Source organism: Acomys minous (genome assembly GCF_964271855.1).
Source record: "Acomys minous genome assembly, chromosome: 7".
Lineage (NCBI taxonomy): Eukaryota > Metazoa > Chordata > Mammalia > Rodentia > Muridae > Acomys > Acomys minous.
The window spans coordinates 25,957,791-25,974,538 of NC_140488.1; the positions used below are offsets into that span (position 1 = coordinate 25,957,791).

Consider the following 16,748-nt stretch of genomic DNA (forward strand, 5'->3'; position numbering starts at 1 on the left):
CTAACTGAGGAGCTATGAAGAGCTGATAGCTCCAAGGGGAGGGAGAGTCTGTTCCCTTTAAGGGTGTGGCTCCCGATAGGTCAAATACCCTGCAGTGGATGACCCCATGCCCAGGAGTAAAGTAAGTAAATGGTCAAAACGTATGGTATAAAATTCTCAAACAATGAATAAAATATATTTTAAAAATGGATTCTTGGCAGCCCCCTCAAAGGAAAACTCATTCCATCTTCAACATATTTATGCAAATGAGCACCATCATATAAGTTCATATTAGAAACTGTTTTCATCCTTGACACTTCTCTTCCTCCTACTCCCCACACCCAAGCCATTTTTCTTGCTCTTACCTCCAAATTCATCTATCAAATCTGCTCACTTTTCTTTATTTCTATCCCCACCATACTCTCTAGCAGACACAACCAAAGCAGCCTCATAAGTGGTCTTTCTGCTTCCAGGCAAATGATGCCATAGTCAGCACAAAAATCCTTCACTTCTCATTTTCAAATCTAAAACTGCAGATTCAACACTGTGGCTCACAAGATTTCATAGCCTCTTTCGCCTTGCTGCTCAAGCCCTATTCCAGGCATCCTAGCCTTTTATTTCTTAGAAACAGTCAGGGTACTTCTAAGTTTGGAATCTCATCACCACTTTAATCTAGAATATTATTTTTCCTCCAGTTGTTGCTTGTTTCTTAGGCCCCCATTTTCCAATCTAAATGTTTCTTCTTGTAAATGCCTTGCCCGAGTATACTGCCTAATTTAGTGACCACTCTTGTAAACTCTGCACTTTTTTCTTGTTAGTATTGATCAAATCCACATGCCTGAAGCATCTAAACCTGCTAAAACTCACTTTTGTACATTAAAATGCATGAACAACCAAGAGTGTGTTGCTTTCTCTTGTGTTTTCAGAGGCTAGCACAGTTCTCAGCATCCAAAATGTATACAGATGCTTATGGAATAAATTTATGAATTATAGGCATCTCTGTAGCTCTAGCAACAAAAACCACAGAAGAAAAAAAAAACAAAGCAGAAACAGGACTCTTATCTCTGCTGTGCTCTGATGATTCTGTAGGATTTACCACTAGGTCTGTCTTATAGAAGTCACTCAACAAATATTTGTAGAATAATGAATAAACTAGGTAGGCTACAATTTAAAAATTAACATAACAGAGTTCATCTAAAGGTCATAGAGATATAGAGGAAAGAAAAAGGGAAAATATATTCAGCTCCATGAAAAACGGAAAAGATTTAGTAAGATTCAGTATATACGCACAATTTTAAAGAACAGCAAAAACTGAAATGCGGATTTTGTTGTTGGTTTTTTTCTGTGTGTGTGTGTGTGACAGAGTGCTGCTATGTGGTTCAGACTGGTCTTGAACTTGATATATGTAACCCTGGCCTTGAGTTCATGATCTTGCTTAACACTGCCAAATATTCAGACTACTGGCACATACTCTGTCTTGTTTAAATACAATTTATTAAAATTTTAACACCCAGCAAATCATCAGGCAAGAAAGTTTTTAACTGGGAAATGCCAGTTGAAGCATCCTCATGGAAACCCAGAGCCACAGTGGTCCGCAAATTCTCACTGGTGCAGTAAGACATGAAACAAAGCCAATGGCTGTAGCTAGTAGAAATAAGGCAGAATAGTTATTTGAAGATAATTAAGGCTATCTATCTACCAAAATGGAAAAATAATAAAACATATTCAAAATAAAGTGAAGTGGCTGGATAAAATATCCAAGACTCACTTGTTCTATATGATAGTAGTAAGCAATAAGAAAATAACAAAACAAAAAAATCTCACAGTATCAGCAAATCAAACCCACCATGAAATTCTTAACCTAAAAACTTGACATAAATAAAGAAACTATAAAGTTTTACTGAGAGCTGTAAAAGAGGACTCAAATAAAGAGCTGTATTATATTCCCTCAAGACAATTTTATAAAGAAACCAAGTTAATAACACTATGACAAAATAGCTATGGTGAAATATTAGTTATTAAAATTGTTTAAACAAGCAGGCATGGTGGAACAAAACATTAATACCACCACTGGGGAGGTAGGGGATCAGAAGTTCAATGTCATCTTTGGTGACAGAGAGAGTTTGAGGCTAGCTTATGATAGTTAGAACCAACCGTATCTCAAACAAAGAACAACAAAATTATGTTTACAATGATTTAAAATGACCTAGGGGGAAATGTCATGGTAAAGTGTTAAGTGAAAATCCATGATAAAAACTATAAATAAAGCAGTAGGGGTACAGGTCAGTTATAGAGCATATGTTTGCTATATACCAGGCCTCTGCGTCCACCTGAAGTGAGTGCTGGAAATTGAACTTGGGTCTTCTGCAAGTGCAATACTTGTTCCTAATTGCTGAGCCATTTCTCCCATCCAACATAATAATGTAAATTTGATACTTCAAAACATTTTTGATTGTCACAATTATGCATAGTTAAGATGCTTTAACTTTATAAACAACAACAACAACAACAACAAAACTTCTTCCAAGATGTTTACAACCACTATCTAGACAATATATACTTATACTAAGACCAGTTTTGTCCATTAATAAAGTTGAACTCAGATCATCAGTCTTGTGCAGCAAGTGCTTTTACTCACTGAGACGTCTCCCTGACCCTATGTTCCTTAAAAACAAAACAAAAAAGGCATGTTTTGGAGACAGGGGGGATTTCATGTAGCCCAGTCCAGCCTGGAACTCACTATGTAAACTAAGGATAGAATTGAGTTCCTGCTATTTGTGCCTGCACTTTAATCACTGAGGTTACAGTACCACCCCCCCCCCCACTTTACGTAGTGGTGGGGAAGGAAGCAGGGCTTTTGGGGTGCTAGGCAAATACTCTATTAGCTGAGCTACATCTCTAGCCTCATGCTGTTTTTGTCTTCTCTTGTCTAAGGACAATAAAACACAGAGTCTGAGTTATTTTCTCTCTTGGATACCTGCAACAGAAGCTAGCAGCAAGGTTTACATAACATTTTAGGAGCAGCCTTTAAGGCTTCCATATTCTATGTTTAAAGAAAGGAATAATAAACCCAAGCTAGAAAAACCATTCAGCAGACATTAATAGTGCTAAGAGCAGAGCTCCTCTCCAAACAAAATTATGTGCAACCTGTAGCCCCAAGCTAAATGGCAAGTTCCACTTATCCAAGGACTCAAGCAAGAGATAAGGCAAAGCATTTGATTTAGATTTGTATGGTCAGATATACTTTCCATAGCAACCACACAGTAGTCACAGTAGCAATCAAGTGCCCATTTTCTCCTCTCCAGAGCACAGTACAATTAGATGATAAACAAAGAACATCTTGCACAGAAAGTCAGTGATTTGCATCAAACTGATAAAAATGAAAGGCCAGAAACAGCAAAGAGAAGACCATGTTCCCTCTGATGAATAGAGGCCTTGAGGGAACAGGGCTTAAGTAGGGCACAAATTATCTCAAAAAAGAAAAGAAAACAGAACAAGTAAAAAAAAAACAGAACAAGTAATTTAATGGACTCTGTGCCTTTCCACATAATATAAGGAATAGGGGAAAGCACTGTGAATGTACATAAAAACATAAAAAAGAAGGTGGGAGAAGAGTCTAGAATATAATAGTAGTCAAAAGATAACATTTATTCAGCCACAAAGAAAATCAGAATCGTGACATTTGCAAGGAAATGGATGTAACTGAAAATTACAATGACACTGTTAGCAAAGTATCTCAGACTCAGAAAGACAAATACTGCACGTTTTCTCTCATATGCAAAACCTAAATTTTAATACATATACAGGTGTGTGTGTGTGGGGGGGGTTACAGGTCATGAGACTGGAAAGGGGATCATGACAGAAGAAAAGATATTTTGGAAACTTGGTGAGAGGAAACCAGAGTAAAAGAATATATGTGAGAAGGCAGAAGGAACCAGTGAAAAGAAAGGGGTCAGCAGGAAGGAGGCCCGTGTGGAAGGAGAATGAATAAAAACAAAGTATGCTTGAAAATGCCACAATGAAACCTATTACTTCCTATGCTAACAATGATAACAACAAAAGAGTAGGCAACTAATGAATACTGAGAGAGGGAGAATCAGCCTCTCAGGGGTTTGGGGGGAGATAAACCCCCTAATTCATTATCCAATACAAAGTGGTCAGCTCTGAAACCATATACACACAAACAACGGAAACAGTCAGTGGGTTGTATTTATATATTTATGCATAAATTCATGTACACTCATATATAGCAATAATAATTAAAAAGAAGCTATCGATTTGAGAAGGGGGGGTGTGGAAGAAATTGGAAGGGGACACTTTAGAGAGACTGGGGGGAGGACAGGGAAGGAGGAAAAAAATGTAATTATATTTTTATTTTAAATATGTATATATACACATATACATTTAAAAAAACTAATATGGATAGGTAGATAACTTTGTCCGTAAAGGGCTTGGCACTTAAACATGAGGACCTGAGTTTGATCTTCAAAACCTCTGTAAAAAAGCTGGAAATGGTGGCACAGACTTGTAATCTGTACTGAGGAAGCAGAAACAGATAGATTCCTGGTGCTTACTGGCCAGCTAGGCTAGCCTAATTGGTGAGCTCTAAGCTGCTCAATCCCTGTCTCAAAACCAAAGGTGGATAACACCTAAAAGAACTACCTATTGTTGTTGACCTAAGGCCTCCACACAAACAAATAAACACCCATGCGCGTGTACACACAAACACATGAACACACACATACACACACACACATACACGCATAAAGAAAAAATGACCCATGAACCTCAAGGCTTGAAGCATTTTCCTAGCTCTTCCTATTAATTAATCAAGTCTGCAGCCATGATGCGATTGGTAGTGACAACGCCTGCAGCTTCAAGTAGCTTACAGGTATGCAGCAGCAGCAGCACTGGTGCCACTTCAGGTCTGTAGAGATTCTAAGCAGCCACCTGTGTTTTCTCAGGCTCAGCCGGAATGGTTTTGAGAGAGGAGGATAATTTATAGGGCTGCCTTATGAAAACGGAGACTTTGGTATGAGATGGCAAAACGCAAAATGTACCCCCGAAAGTTTCTTAAATACAGAGTAATAAAGTCAATATTTAAAGAATAGAAACCAACTCCATTCAGAAAGATACTCACTGTTCGAAGCAATATCAATCAAAAGAGTTTCCTCTGCTTCTGAGGGGAGGAAAAACACAACAGAATCACGGGGGAGAAAAACACTCATTATCATCAAAGCAGGATTTCATAACTAAATAACCCCTCCTGGATCTTAGAACACAGTAAAAAAAAAAATCCTTCGGTTGTTTTCGTTTGGAATATTTTTTAAAGGATTTAAATAGCCCCAGGTTATAAAGAGTAGACACAATTCAACAATTTAACTTCAAAAAACAAAACAACAACAACAACAAAACAAACAAACAAAAAACAAAAAACAAAAGAAAGGAGGAAAAGAACTGTTCAAGGACCCAACTGGAGTCCCTTAAAGAAAAGCAAGGGATGGTTGCTTAATAGTAGGGAACATGATAACGTGTTCTTGCAAGTGAAGGAGAGCTTAGCTTTCCGTGTTCTTAGATCTTAGAGTAAGCCAGGGAAGTGGCTAAAAGCCTCAGAGCAGAATTATTCTCACTGAATTATTCTTTCAACTCAGACACAGTCTCTGAAAATCTGTCAATGATCTCGTTATCTCCACTTCTGCCCTAAGAGGAGGGTATACTTAGTCCTTTGCTCTTAGGCTTCAGCAAATGCCTGTGAGTCTAAGAGGTATCACACCCAAAATGCAGTTTCAGACACTTGCAGTGCCATCTGAATTGGAGCACTAGGCACGAAGTGAAATAAACTGGTCACAGAAGGACAAATATTGTATGTTCTCAGCTAGATGCGGAAGCTGAAAAAAAAAAAGATCTCATAGAACTGCAGAGGAGAAATTAGTACCAGAGACTAGGAGGAAGCAGTGGCTAAAGCGATGGAGAGAGACTGAATAATGGATAGCAAACTCCAGCTGGTTAGGAGGACCAAGTTCTACTGTTCTACAGATGAGCAGGCTAACTGTAGCTTATTGCACATTTACAGATCTTACAATAACTAGATGAGTTTGATGGTTCCCATTATAAAGCAATGCTATCTCAACTTGATCACTACCTGTTTCAAACTGTTACACCATACTCCTTTAATATGCACACATGTTATGTGTCAATGGGGAAAAAAAAGAAGACAGCACAAAGCAGTTTGCAAATTTAGAGTTCTCTTTTCTCTCACGGATCGTCCTGGACTTCCTCTTTTTTTTGCACTGAGTATCTGAACTCAACCTACCTTTTGCACTCTGACCTCCCTAGATTGGAGCCCAGGCTACTGCCTCATGCCTGACCCTTGGTTCTGAGTTGGAATTAACCAGGATCTCTATTGATGAGATGGGAAGTTGCACCCTTTTCTAGCTCCCTTACCACACAAGACTACCCCAGGGTCTAATATTCAGGTACAAAAGAAGCAATGAGAAAGGAATCAAGTTGTCCAATAGCAGAATGTTGTCTCGATCCTGTCTGTTGTAGGGTGAAGTAAGGAGGGATGAAGACACGGTCTGTGCTCGTTCGCTACTGTTCTGTCGTACCCTTTAGTTCCACAAACTCTGAGTGATTAGTTTTCCAAATAGATATGCAAGTCAGGAAATGGAAAGGAAGTGAAAACTCAAGGGCAGAACATTTCAATTTGTCATGGAGGAAACAATGGCAAACATGTTTTCCACTGCGATCTAGCAACTGGCCATCTACTTCATATTAAAAGCATGAAATCTTATTATTATTAAAAGCATTAAAAACATGAAAAAAATGAGATCCTAGAAGTAGTAGGAAAGGACAAAAACATGCTAGGACACCAAAGCCTTTGGCTCTTTTGTGTAAGGCTTCCACTTGCAAAGAGAGGTGAGTGCAGTAACCTACTATGGCATCCAGGTGGCTTGTTTAGTAAAGTCTTCCACACAGGGAAGACTCCATAGCTGATTTTCTTTTCTTTTCTTTTCTTTTCTTTTTTTTGTTTTTGTTTTTGTTTTTTGAGACAGGATTTCTCTGTGTAGCCTTGGCTGTCCTGGACTCGCTTTGTAGACCAGGCTGGCCTTGAACTCAAAGCGATCCGCCTGCCTCTGCCTCCGGAGTGCTGGGATTAAAGGCGTGCGCCACCACGCCTGGCTCTGATTTGCTTTTCAACACATGGTAGACACTACTCCTTTTAGGTATTTCAATTTCCCTCCTCCTCCTCCTCTTTCTCCTCCTCCCCCTTCTCTTCTCCTTTTCTTGTTTCTTATGCCTTTTTTGGTTGGAGTCAGGGTCTTAATACACGGCCAAGGTGAGCCCGGAACTCATGCTTGGCCTGGAATTTGCAATCCTCTGGCTTCAGCCTCTTTCTGGAATACCAGGTGTGAGCCACTATGGCCAACTCAGTAATTTTAGATCTTAATACCTTTTGTGTTTTCATTTCAGCATGCTGTCTTAAAAGTCATACACGTTGACTATATGCACTTATAGAGATAAATCCTGAGCAAATAATAGGTAGGTGAGAAGATTTATGTACAGAGATGTTCACTCCATTACTATTTATGCCAGTGAACAGTAATCCAAATGTCAACCAGAGGGAATAATGAGGTTATGAGCCATTCATAAAATAGAACAGCATATAGCCACTGACAGCACAGACAACACTCATAATACGGTAGCAAGTGGGTGAGAAAAAATGTTGTATGGGATGAGAAAAACATTGTACACAATGTGATATGTGCACAAAGGAAAAAAAGATGGTAGGTGTCTCTTAAGCATGAGAATGTAGGTGACTTGGGTTTTTTTTTTTTTTTTTTTTTGTGCACTGCTGCTCTTTCCAACCCTTTACAGCATGTGTGTTACTGTTGTGAAAAAATAAAGTCCAAGTAGAAGGCACATGTGCAAGGTGGGACTCAAGTTCAAGATTCTTCACTGGTTGTAGAATGCATCTGTCTGATAGGAGCACTGGACCTTTGGGGGAAATAACACATCTGTTCGCTAGTAACCCGTTTCTTTTCTAGAGCAATGTGAGGCCATGGGAGCAAACCTCCTACACAACTCTCCTGGCTTTTTAGTTTCAATTTAGAAATGAAACATTTTCTATGTTCCGTCCTTGAATGCGAGGACAGAAAGCCAAGCATTTCCTCCCTAGAGTTATGATTCACCATTGTCAAGGCTTAAGAACCAACATAAATGAGGACAAGATATTACAATATGATACTTCATGTTCCCAAGTTATCTTAAATCCAGTACTTTGGGGAAAAAGTGCTGACTGTGTTCAAATCCTTTACAATAGACAGAATGTTGGTTAAGCCCAAGAGAGCAATTTAAATCCACATATATGTTAGTCAGCAAAAAATGTTACTTACACATATCTCTAACTCTACTCAGGAAAACAGGTGATATATACATACGTGTTTTAAAATATCACTCTTCAGCACTTTAAAACACAGCACTTTTCAATGGCAGGTTAGAAGTGTTAACTTTTTCTGTGAAAAGTAATCTAGTTCACTTTACATGCAGTGACAAATTTGAATATGTATGACATTATACACTGCATTAATGACTAAGGAGAAGCCTTATAAAAGTAGCTAAGCCATTAAAGCAAGTACCTTGAACACATCTGAAGTGGCTATTTATAGGAATGATATCTTGAACATGCTGTTCCTTCCCATGCAACTGGATTATTAACCTAGAACACAGAAGAAATATTAATGAATAGCTACTGAAAATGCCAAAACTTTAGCAACAAAATACTTTGCTGTCTTGTTATACAAATATAATCTGTGCATTATTAAACTTGTTGCATCTAGTCTACTCGATCTGAGCATCAGATGCTAGATGTTGCTGAAGGGCTAAGAGGATATTAGTGGTGATCAATATCTGAACATCCAAACTGCCTTACAAGCATAATGAATGTATAATAGTCATCAATGTCCTAAAAAACAGTCTTAAGAGCATGCATTGCAAGTTACACACCTTCACTATCTGAACACTAGACTCAAGAACCAACAGCTTAAGTGAACTTGTTGATGGCAGGGACTATGGCTGTCTTTCTGTCATACTATTTCCAGTGCTTAGTGTAGAGCGTACTAGATCTCAGACACTCATGTGCGTTGAATCAATGAGTCAGACAACTTGTTCATTCGTTTTTCACATTCAGTTTTATGTGTTTGAACAAAAAAAACCCCTGCTATCTCTTTCATACATGCATGTAAGTTATTGGAGGAATAAGAATAATTATTCCTGGATAAGTCAAAATAACACTAGCAACCAAAAGGGTAGCAAAATTCCTAAATGGGTTGCCTTGAAACCCTTTGTGTACGTCCTCCGGTTTCTAACTTCAGGCTGTTATTTTTATGTAAACATGAATAAGCATAGCTCCCAAGTACGAAGTGCAAGACACCTACACTCACTCATATACACTCCTTAAACATTAATGTTTGAGACGGTGTTTCACTGTTGTAGCTCAGGCTGGTCTATAACTCAGAATATAGCTCAGGCTGATCTCAAATTCATGGCCTTCCTGCCGAGACTTCCTGCACGGATTACAGATGCACACCACCTTGCTGTCCTTAATGTTTTTTATTCCTTCTTAGTGGCACAGAGCATGGTATAACCTAATTCGTAAGCAGTCATTCTAACCATCAACTGCCTTTCCAACACCAAGCACTCTTCAGGTAAGGGTTTTGTTTTTAACTTAAGAATATCTCCCTCTTCAGGTGAGGGTTTTGTGTTAAACTCAAGAGTCTCTTTTTTCTTCCTGAGACCCAGTGCAAATACCACCTCCTCTATGACACCTTCTCCAAATATTCCCAAGCAGAACCAGTAGTCTTATCCCCTTAGCCTGGCCCTCCAATAGAATGCTTAAACAGCGGTTATAGTTATTATACTGGAGCTCTTTTAGAGCAAAGACCCTATTCAGTTTTGTCTAGTCTTAACAGATACTCAATGACTACTGGTTGAGTAAGTGAAGAACTTTAATTACACTATAAGCAAAGGTGAATTTCTAAAATGAGACTCCTTGAAGACATAAATATTTTTTAAACATTTGACTGTTTACTCCCTCAAAAAAAACCCCCTTATTTTTATTTTTTCATTTTGGTCTCTCAAGCAAAGCTCTTCTATATTCAGAACCACAGAGCTAAAGATGGGGATAGCCTTCAAGTTCTAAGATAAAAAGGCCAAACATAAAAGGGTTTGGAGACCCAGTTCAGAGAAGACATTAAGAGAAAAAAACTTTGAGGCTTCTCTGCTGGGCATGGTAGTGCATACCTTTAATCCCAGCGCTCGGGGAGGCAGATGCAGGTAGAACTCTGTGAGCTCGAAGCCAGCCTGGTTACAAACCCAGTTCCAGAACAGCTAGGGCAACACAGATAGACCCTATCTCAAAACCAAAAGAAAACAAGGAGTTTCTCTGAAGAATTCTGTATTATGTTGCATAGGTTTGGATCTCAGCTATGCAACGTTATAACTCTGAATAAGTGACTTAACTTTAATTTCTGTGTCTCTAAAGGGCCATCACATCAGCTCTTGATATATATACCTTTATAGTTTATAGAGACTCAGAACGCAGGGATTTAATTTCTCTGTGAGGAAATAGTTAAGAGCACTCCCCTTGCCAAGTTTAAAAGTTCTAGTAAAGAGCTGGGACAGGATATGTCACTTTTTTTTCCAAGACCAGCTGCTTACCTCCTTTATTAGAATTCTAAACCCACTAACCTGGGGACCAATTCCTGTGTTGTGGTTATTTCAACGGTGTAGCCATTCCATTCATAACTTTTTTTTTTTTTAGTAGAAGAGGAAACCAAGATACATAGAATCCACTGGTTTGTGCAGGTTACCTTTCTACCTTTTCCACATGGTAATGGAATTGCACTTTTCAATTCACCCATCTGTCGAATGTAATCGTAATTAAACTAGTCTTCCTGGATTTCATAGTGTCTCAGGAAAAAATGTGAATTTCTCACATCAATACAACCGACCATGCAGGATCTAGGAAAGAGCTACTTTCTAGACTTAGTTGACAATTATAGTGGCACCCATAGCTTCAGCTAAGTTCAGGCCAGGCTAGTGGCACTTCTCTTCTGTGTGGATTAGACAAGTTGAGATTGAAGATTTAAAAGTAGAACCTGAGACAGTTTTTCATGCAGAATCTAATGCGAAGAGACCGCAGGATTTAAGTGATCAACAATAGTTAAACTGGGGGAAAATCTACCCCCAGAAAGCAGTGAACCAAGAGAAGTAGCTTGTACATATAGAGCGATAGGACACTGTGATATGAAGTGGTCACCATGGAAACTTTTAAGATGAAGCATTAGTGGCAAGGGGGCAAGGTTAGCAGCTGGTGGAGATAGCTTATCAAAATAATCTTTTGCTCAGTCAACAGTATTTTTACTAAGCTCCTACCACCCAAGGAAGAGTTGGAGGTGGCAGGCACTGATAACACGTCAAATGTCCTTTTATGTCTACACATTTCATTAGCTTTTCTTTCCAACAGTCCAGTCCAGTGAACAGTTACTGCCCTATGACAACACATTAGTGAATTAATGAATATGCCTTCAAGCAAACGGAAAAAGAGGATCTGGGGACTGGAAGAGGCAGCCAAGCGGAGAAAAGACAAGTTTGTAGCATTAACAATATAGCATTTCCATAGCACTTTTACTTTGTAAGCCACTTTTGCATTTATGATCCTCCGGTTTTACCTCCAAAAGCCATAAGACAGTTCATGCTTTTATTCAACTCAAGAGGAAACCAAGGCTCGGAAAGCCTGATTAACTTGGTTACACAACACATGTCAGTTACAGAGTAAAGGAAGAACCCAGGCTTCCTGCTTCCCTGTCCATTGAGCCCATCGATTGAACCACAGGGCCAGGAGTACCCAGCTGCTTAGAAGTTGGGGGTAGGAGACCCCTGCTTTGGCAGCAGCTCACTCTTCACACCTGGCTGTGAACCTGTTGCCCGCTTGGCCAAGGTGGGTGGCTCCTTGCGGTTTTGGGCTCATGGAGGTTTATGGAAGAAGGCGCTCTCCTCCGTGGGAGTCAGGAGGTTACTTACTCATATTGCCCGTTCCTCTGGGCTAGGGTCAGGGCGCAGGGCTCCCGGAGGGGACCCTTCATCTCCAAACCCTCCACCTTATGCAGGCACTGGTCAAGGGTCTCTTTCTCTCTCTTTTATATATATTTATTTCAAATGCAGCCAAAGAGGCGTGACGTGGGGCCAGGCTCACACCGGCCGCCCTCTTTGGTCCCCGCAGCGTCCCCTCCCAACCTGGTCCCCTTTCCCGGTTCCGCTCGCCCCAGGACATGCTGCACCTCGACCAGCGCCCCCAGCCCCTTTGGCCTCCCTTTCCCCCACCCCCAGCCCCCACTTCTCTCAGACGGATACTGCCAGGGGCTGAGCTCCGACGGGGAGCTGCGGCTCCATCAGGGCGGCCTCCTGGCTCTGCGGGGCTGCGGACTGCCAGCGGATTCCACGACACCGCCTCCTGCGGCCTGCCACCCACCCGCCTCGGCAAGGCGGAGAGAAAGGGCTCCGGCGCCGCCGGGCGCTGGCAGCCTAGGAGCCCGGCAGCCCGGGAGCCTGGGAGCCAGCCGGAGAGCTAGGGAGCTGGGAGGAGAGAGTCCGACCCAAGAGAGAGCGGCGCCTCCCGCCCCCGCCCGCCTGCCAGGCCGCCGCAGATTTCGCCCCCTGCGACCAACCTGGGGAACTGCAGCCAGACTCTGGATGGACCCTAGCAGGTCCAGCAGAAGGCAAGTTTCAAAAAACTAGAAGGGTTCCGAGGACTTTGACGATTGTCAGAGAAAAGCTGCAGTTATACCAGATGAACTGGACCGATAGGACACACAGCATGCTGCCCACTCCCAAATCCTTAAGGTTATGAAGGTTTCTGTTGGTCATCTTTTAAGGGGGTTTCTCTTCCCATTTTTTTCTTCCATCCTCTTAAAATGGAAAATTACCCATAGCCCAGTCCTCTGTCCCCCACCTCCCCATTTTTCAGCCTTCTCAGGTGACTTCAAGTATTCAAAGTTCAAGCACACCTGCCTAGTTTAGGCTTCTTAATATCACTCACTGAGAAAATTAACTCATCATTTCATTCAGCCACCAGCCCTGAAAATGTAAAGCTACACGTTTTCTTCCTCTTTACTGATCTTTTTATCCAAGTAGACCTTGTTTATATTTTCCTTGGAATGAATTTTTCAGTTCCTTGCTTTTTCTCCTTTCATTGGGCCATCACTGTACTATAAGCTTTGTGATATCTGATCTGGGTTATTGAATTTCCCTCCAAAGAAACCCTTTAACTTTTCGATTCTGTCGATAGCCAACAAAAAAGCACTACCATTTCAGTTATGTTTGTCATTTTCTCCAGAATCTATACTTGACTTGATATCAAGACTGACTTTAAAACTATGCTAGTGAAGGCTATATAGTATAGACACAGTCCAACGAAACAGAATATACAGCCCTTCATATAGACCCATGCACTTATAGAAGATCAATATTCAGTATATATGACATTTTCTATCAGTGAAGACAATCTGTTCTTCACAAAATACCACCGGGGTTATTGATTTTTCCACATGGAAAATTATGAAATTAGATCCTCACTTCACACCATGAATGGAAAAATCAATTTCAGGAGGTATTATAGTTAGTAGACATCCTGAACCTACCAGACAAACTGTGTATGCTATAATGGAGAGGTGAGGTTAAGCAAGCACGTTAGAGCCCAGAAGATCACAAATGAGTCCCAGGTATCTGACATTAAGCTTTTTATGCTGTTGGATTTTTGTTTTGCCTTGACCTGATTATAACTGTGTCCTGGTTCTCCCTTCTGAAATAAGAAAGTATGTAACTTATTTTGGATTTTATACGAGCCTATAGTTAAGACTTTGGAGTTTTAAAGAGAACTAAGACTTTTTTTTCTTTTTCTTTTTTTTTCTTTTGTTTTTTTGAGACAGGGTCTCTCTATGTAGCCTTGACTGTCCTGGAGTCACTTTATAGACCTGTCTGGCCTCGAACTCACAGCAATCCAACTGCCTCTGCCTCCTGAGTGCTGGGATTAAAGGCATATGCCACCACCACCCCGTGAGAACTAAGTCTTTTTTTTTTTTTTTTTTTTTTTTTGGTTTTTTGAGACAGGGTTTCTCTGTGTAGTGTTGGCTGTCCTGGACTCCCTTTGTAGTCCAGGCTGGCCTTGAACTCACAGTGATACGCCTGCCTCTGCCTCCCGAGTTCTGGGGTTAAAGGCGTGCGCCACCACGCCCGGCTGAGAACTAAGTCTTTTAAATTACTGGTATTTTTTTTTTTTAAAGGCTGGAACTTTTAAAAGTTGAGTTGATATAAACATGAGATCTCAGGGAAAAGAAATGAAAAAGGGATGTTTAAAATGGTGTGTTTGTGTGTCAAAATTAGTTGTTGTAAACTTGACACAAGCATAGATATACCTGGGAGGGAGGAATTCCAACTGGGGAATTGCCTCTATCAGATTGGCCTGTGGGAACATTGTTCTGACTACTGATTGATATGGGAGAACCAAGCCCACAAGCAGGTATGCCTATGCTGTATACAAAAGATAGCTAAGCAAGTCAAGAAAAGTGACCCAATAGACAATATTCCTCCATGATTCCTGCTTCAGTTCTTGCCTGTAGGTTCCTGCTTGAGTTCCTGACCTAGCTTCTTGTGATGATGGAGTCCAACCCATAAGATGAAGTAAGCCCCTTTCTTCCCCAAGTTCTTTTTGGTCAGTGTTTTTATCATAGCAACAGAAAGCAAACTAGGAAAGGTAGATTAAAAATCAGATGCTGAAAAGCAAAACATTGCTACTTTCAGAAGGTATCGGGAGAATAGGGGTGGGAAGCTATGGGTTGGCAGTACATTTAGTATGCATAAATCATTGCAACCCCTAGCAATGAAATTATTATCTTAAAATAGAATGACAAAGATACCTTTAGTTACACCATTTTTAACAATGTGAGTAATTTAAGACAATACAGTGAGGCATGATGACACATGCCTGAAATTCAGTACTGAGTGGCTGAAGCAGGTGGACGGTGAGTTTGAGGCTAGCCTGCGTGATACATAAAGTTCAAGACTAGCTGGAGTTATATAATGAGACACTATTCCAAGAAAAACAAGGAGGTGAAACTCATCTTAGTGTCCTGTGTACCATGAGGCTCTGGGTTTAATAACTAGTGACACACACACACACACACACACACACACACACACACACACACACACACCATCTAGTAGAAAACTTGACAAGATATAGGAGTTAATTGTCTAGGATATTTTAGTGACTGATAAAATCTAAAAGGATGAGGTCCAACTTTATTACTACCCAGGGAAACTAACAAAACAAAACAAAACAAAACAAAAAACAAACAAAACAAAAAACAAAAACAAAAACAAAAAACAAACAAACAAAAAACCCCCGAGTAATATTATTTCACAATCATTTGTTTTGCAAAAATTGAAAAGTTGGGTAGCATCTGCTAGGTCTCAGGTCCTCCATATATCTAGAAACAAACTCAAGCTGGACTATAGAAGCATTTCTTTTGGTTAGATGAAAACCAGCATTCCTCAGGAACTTGTAAAACAAGTTTTCCACCGCCAAAATGAATCCCTTCCTCTAGCTATATGTCCTTCTTATGATCCTCAGGATTTGTCCACCCCATGCTCCTTTGCTCCTCTCTGTTCTCTGCTTTCTCTTACTTTCTCACTATGCTCTATCTCTTGCTATCCCCACCATTCTCTTTTCTCTCTTCTCTGGACTCTTCTAGATGCCTCTGAGTATTTTCTCTCTCTTATCCACATTAAAAACCTTCCCCTTAATGGGGCAGTCAGGTTGGCAATTTCTTTATTGCACTCCCTCAGACACAGAATCAATTTTTCGAGGATGTGGAACACATACAACTTTGGTAGAATTTCTATTAGGATTCTAAGTTGGTAAAGAGCAATCGACAATATCTAATAAAGACGAGGACATACCCTCAAACCGAGAAAGTCATTTCTAGGTAGAGATACTGACAAAACTAAACTTTCTGCACAAAGAAATAAATGAATATGTTTTGTATTCTTTTTAAGAGATGGAAGCAAATAAAATGCCTGTTGGAAGGTAAATGGTTAAATTATGGTTTTCATGAAGGTAAATACTACTATTTAGAAATTAAAATGAAGCCAGGCATGGTGGTACATGCTTATAATCCCAGCACTCGGGAGGCAGAGGCAGGTGGATCTCTGTGAGTTTGAGGCCAGCCTGGTCTATAAAGCAAGTCCTGGGCAGCCAAAGCTACACAGAGAAACCCTATCTTGTAAAAACAAAAAACAAAAAACAAACAAAAAAACCCCCCCAAAAAAACAACAAACAAACAACAAAAAAGGGAAAAGATATTAAAATGAATGAATTTGAGGTTTAATTAGTAACAGAATTAAATGTAGAACTATGGAGTTGTGCGAAAATCAAATTGTAAAACACATATCATATAATATTTATACAAAGTCTGAAAATTGCTGCTCACGACTATTAGATGCCTTGCATAACAAAAGTATAATATATAAATGACAAAAGGGCATGATTACGACATTATCAGAAGGAGCACTGAGGACTGACACATGGCACTGACTGACACATGTCAGCAATATCATTCTCTTCCCCCCATCCCCTCTGACACAGGGTCTCTGTAGCTCTGGCTGGTTTGGAAAAGACTATATAAACCATTCCGTCCATGAACTTCTTC

General features: G+C 40.2%; 1 protein-coding gene across 2 annotated transcripts in view; it reads right to left on the reverse strand.

Moving 5' to 3' along the window:
• Nucleotides 1-12,649, reverse strand: part of OCRL (OCRL inositol polyphosphate-5-phosphatase) — a 59,555-nt gene extending 46,906 nt beyond the window's left edge. For both annotated transcript variants that reach the window (XM_084789939.1, XM_084789938.1), the window contains exons 1-4: nt 12,394-12,649; nt 12,064-12,140; nt 8,619-8,698; nt 5,120-5,158 (exon numbers count right to left, since the gene is read on the reverse strand). In XM_084789939.1, the coding sequence (XP_084646065.1) occupies nt 5,120-5,158; nt 8,619-8,698; nt 12,064-12,140; nt 12,394-12,432 (235 nt within the window). In that variant the 5' untranslated portion in view covers nt 12,433-12,649. The remainder of the gene's footprint in view (nt 1-5,119; nt 5,159-8,618; nt 8,699-12,063; nt 12,141-12,393) is intronic.
• Between the last annotated feature and the right edge of the window lie 4,099 nt (nt 12,650-16,748).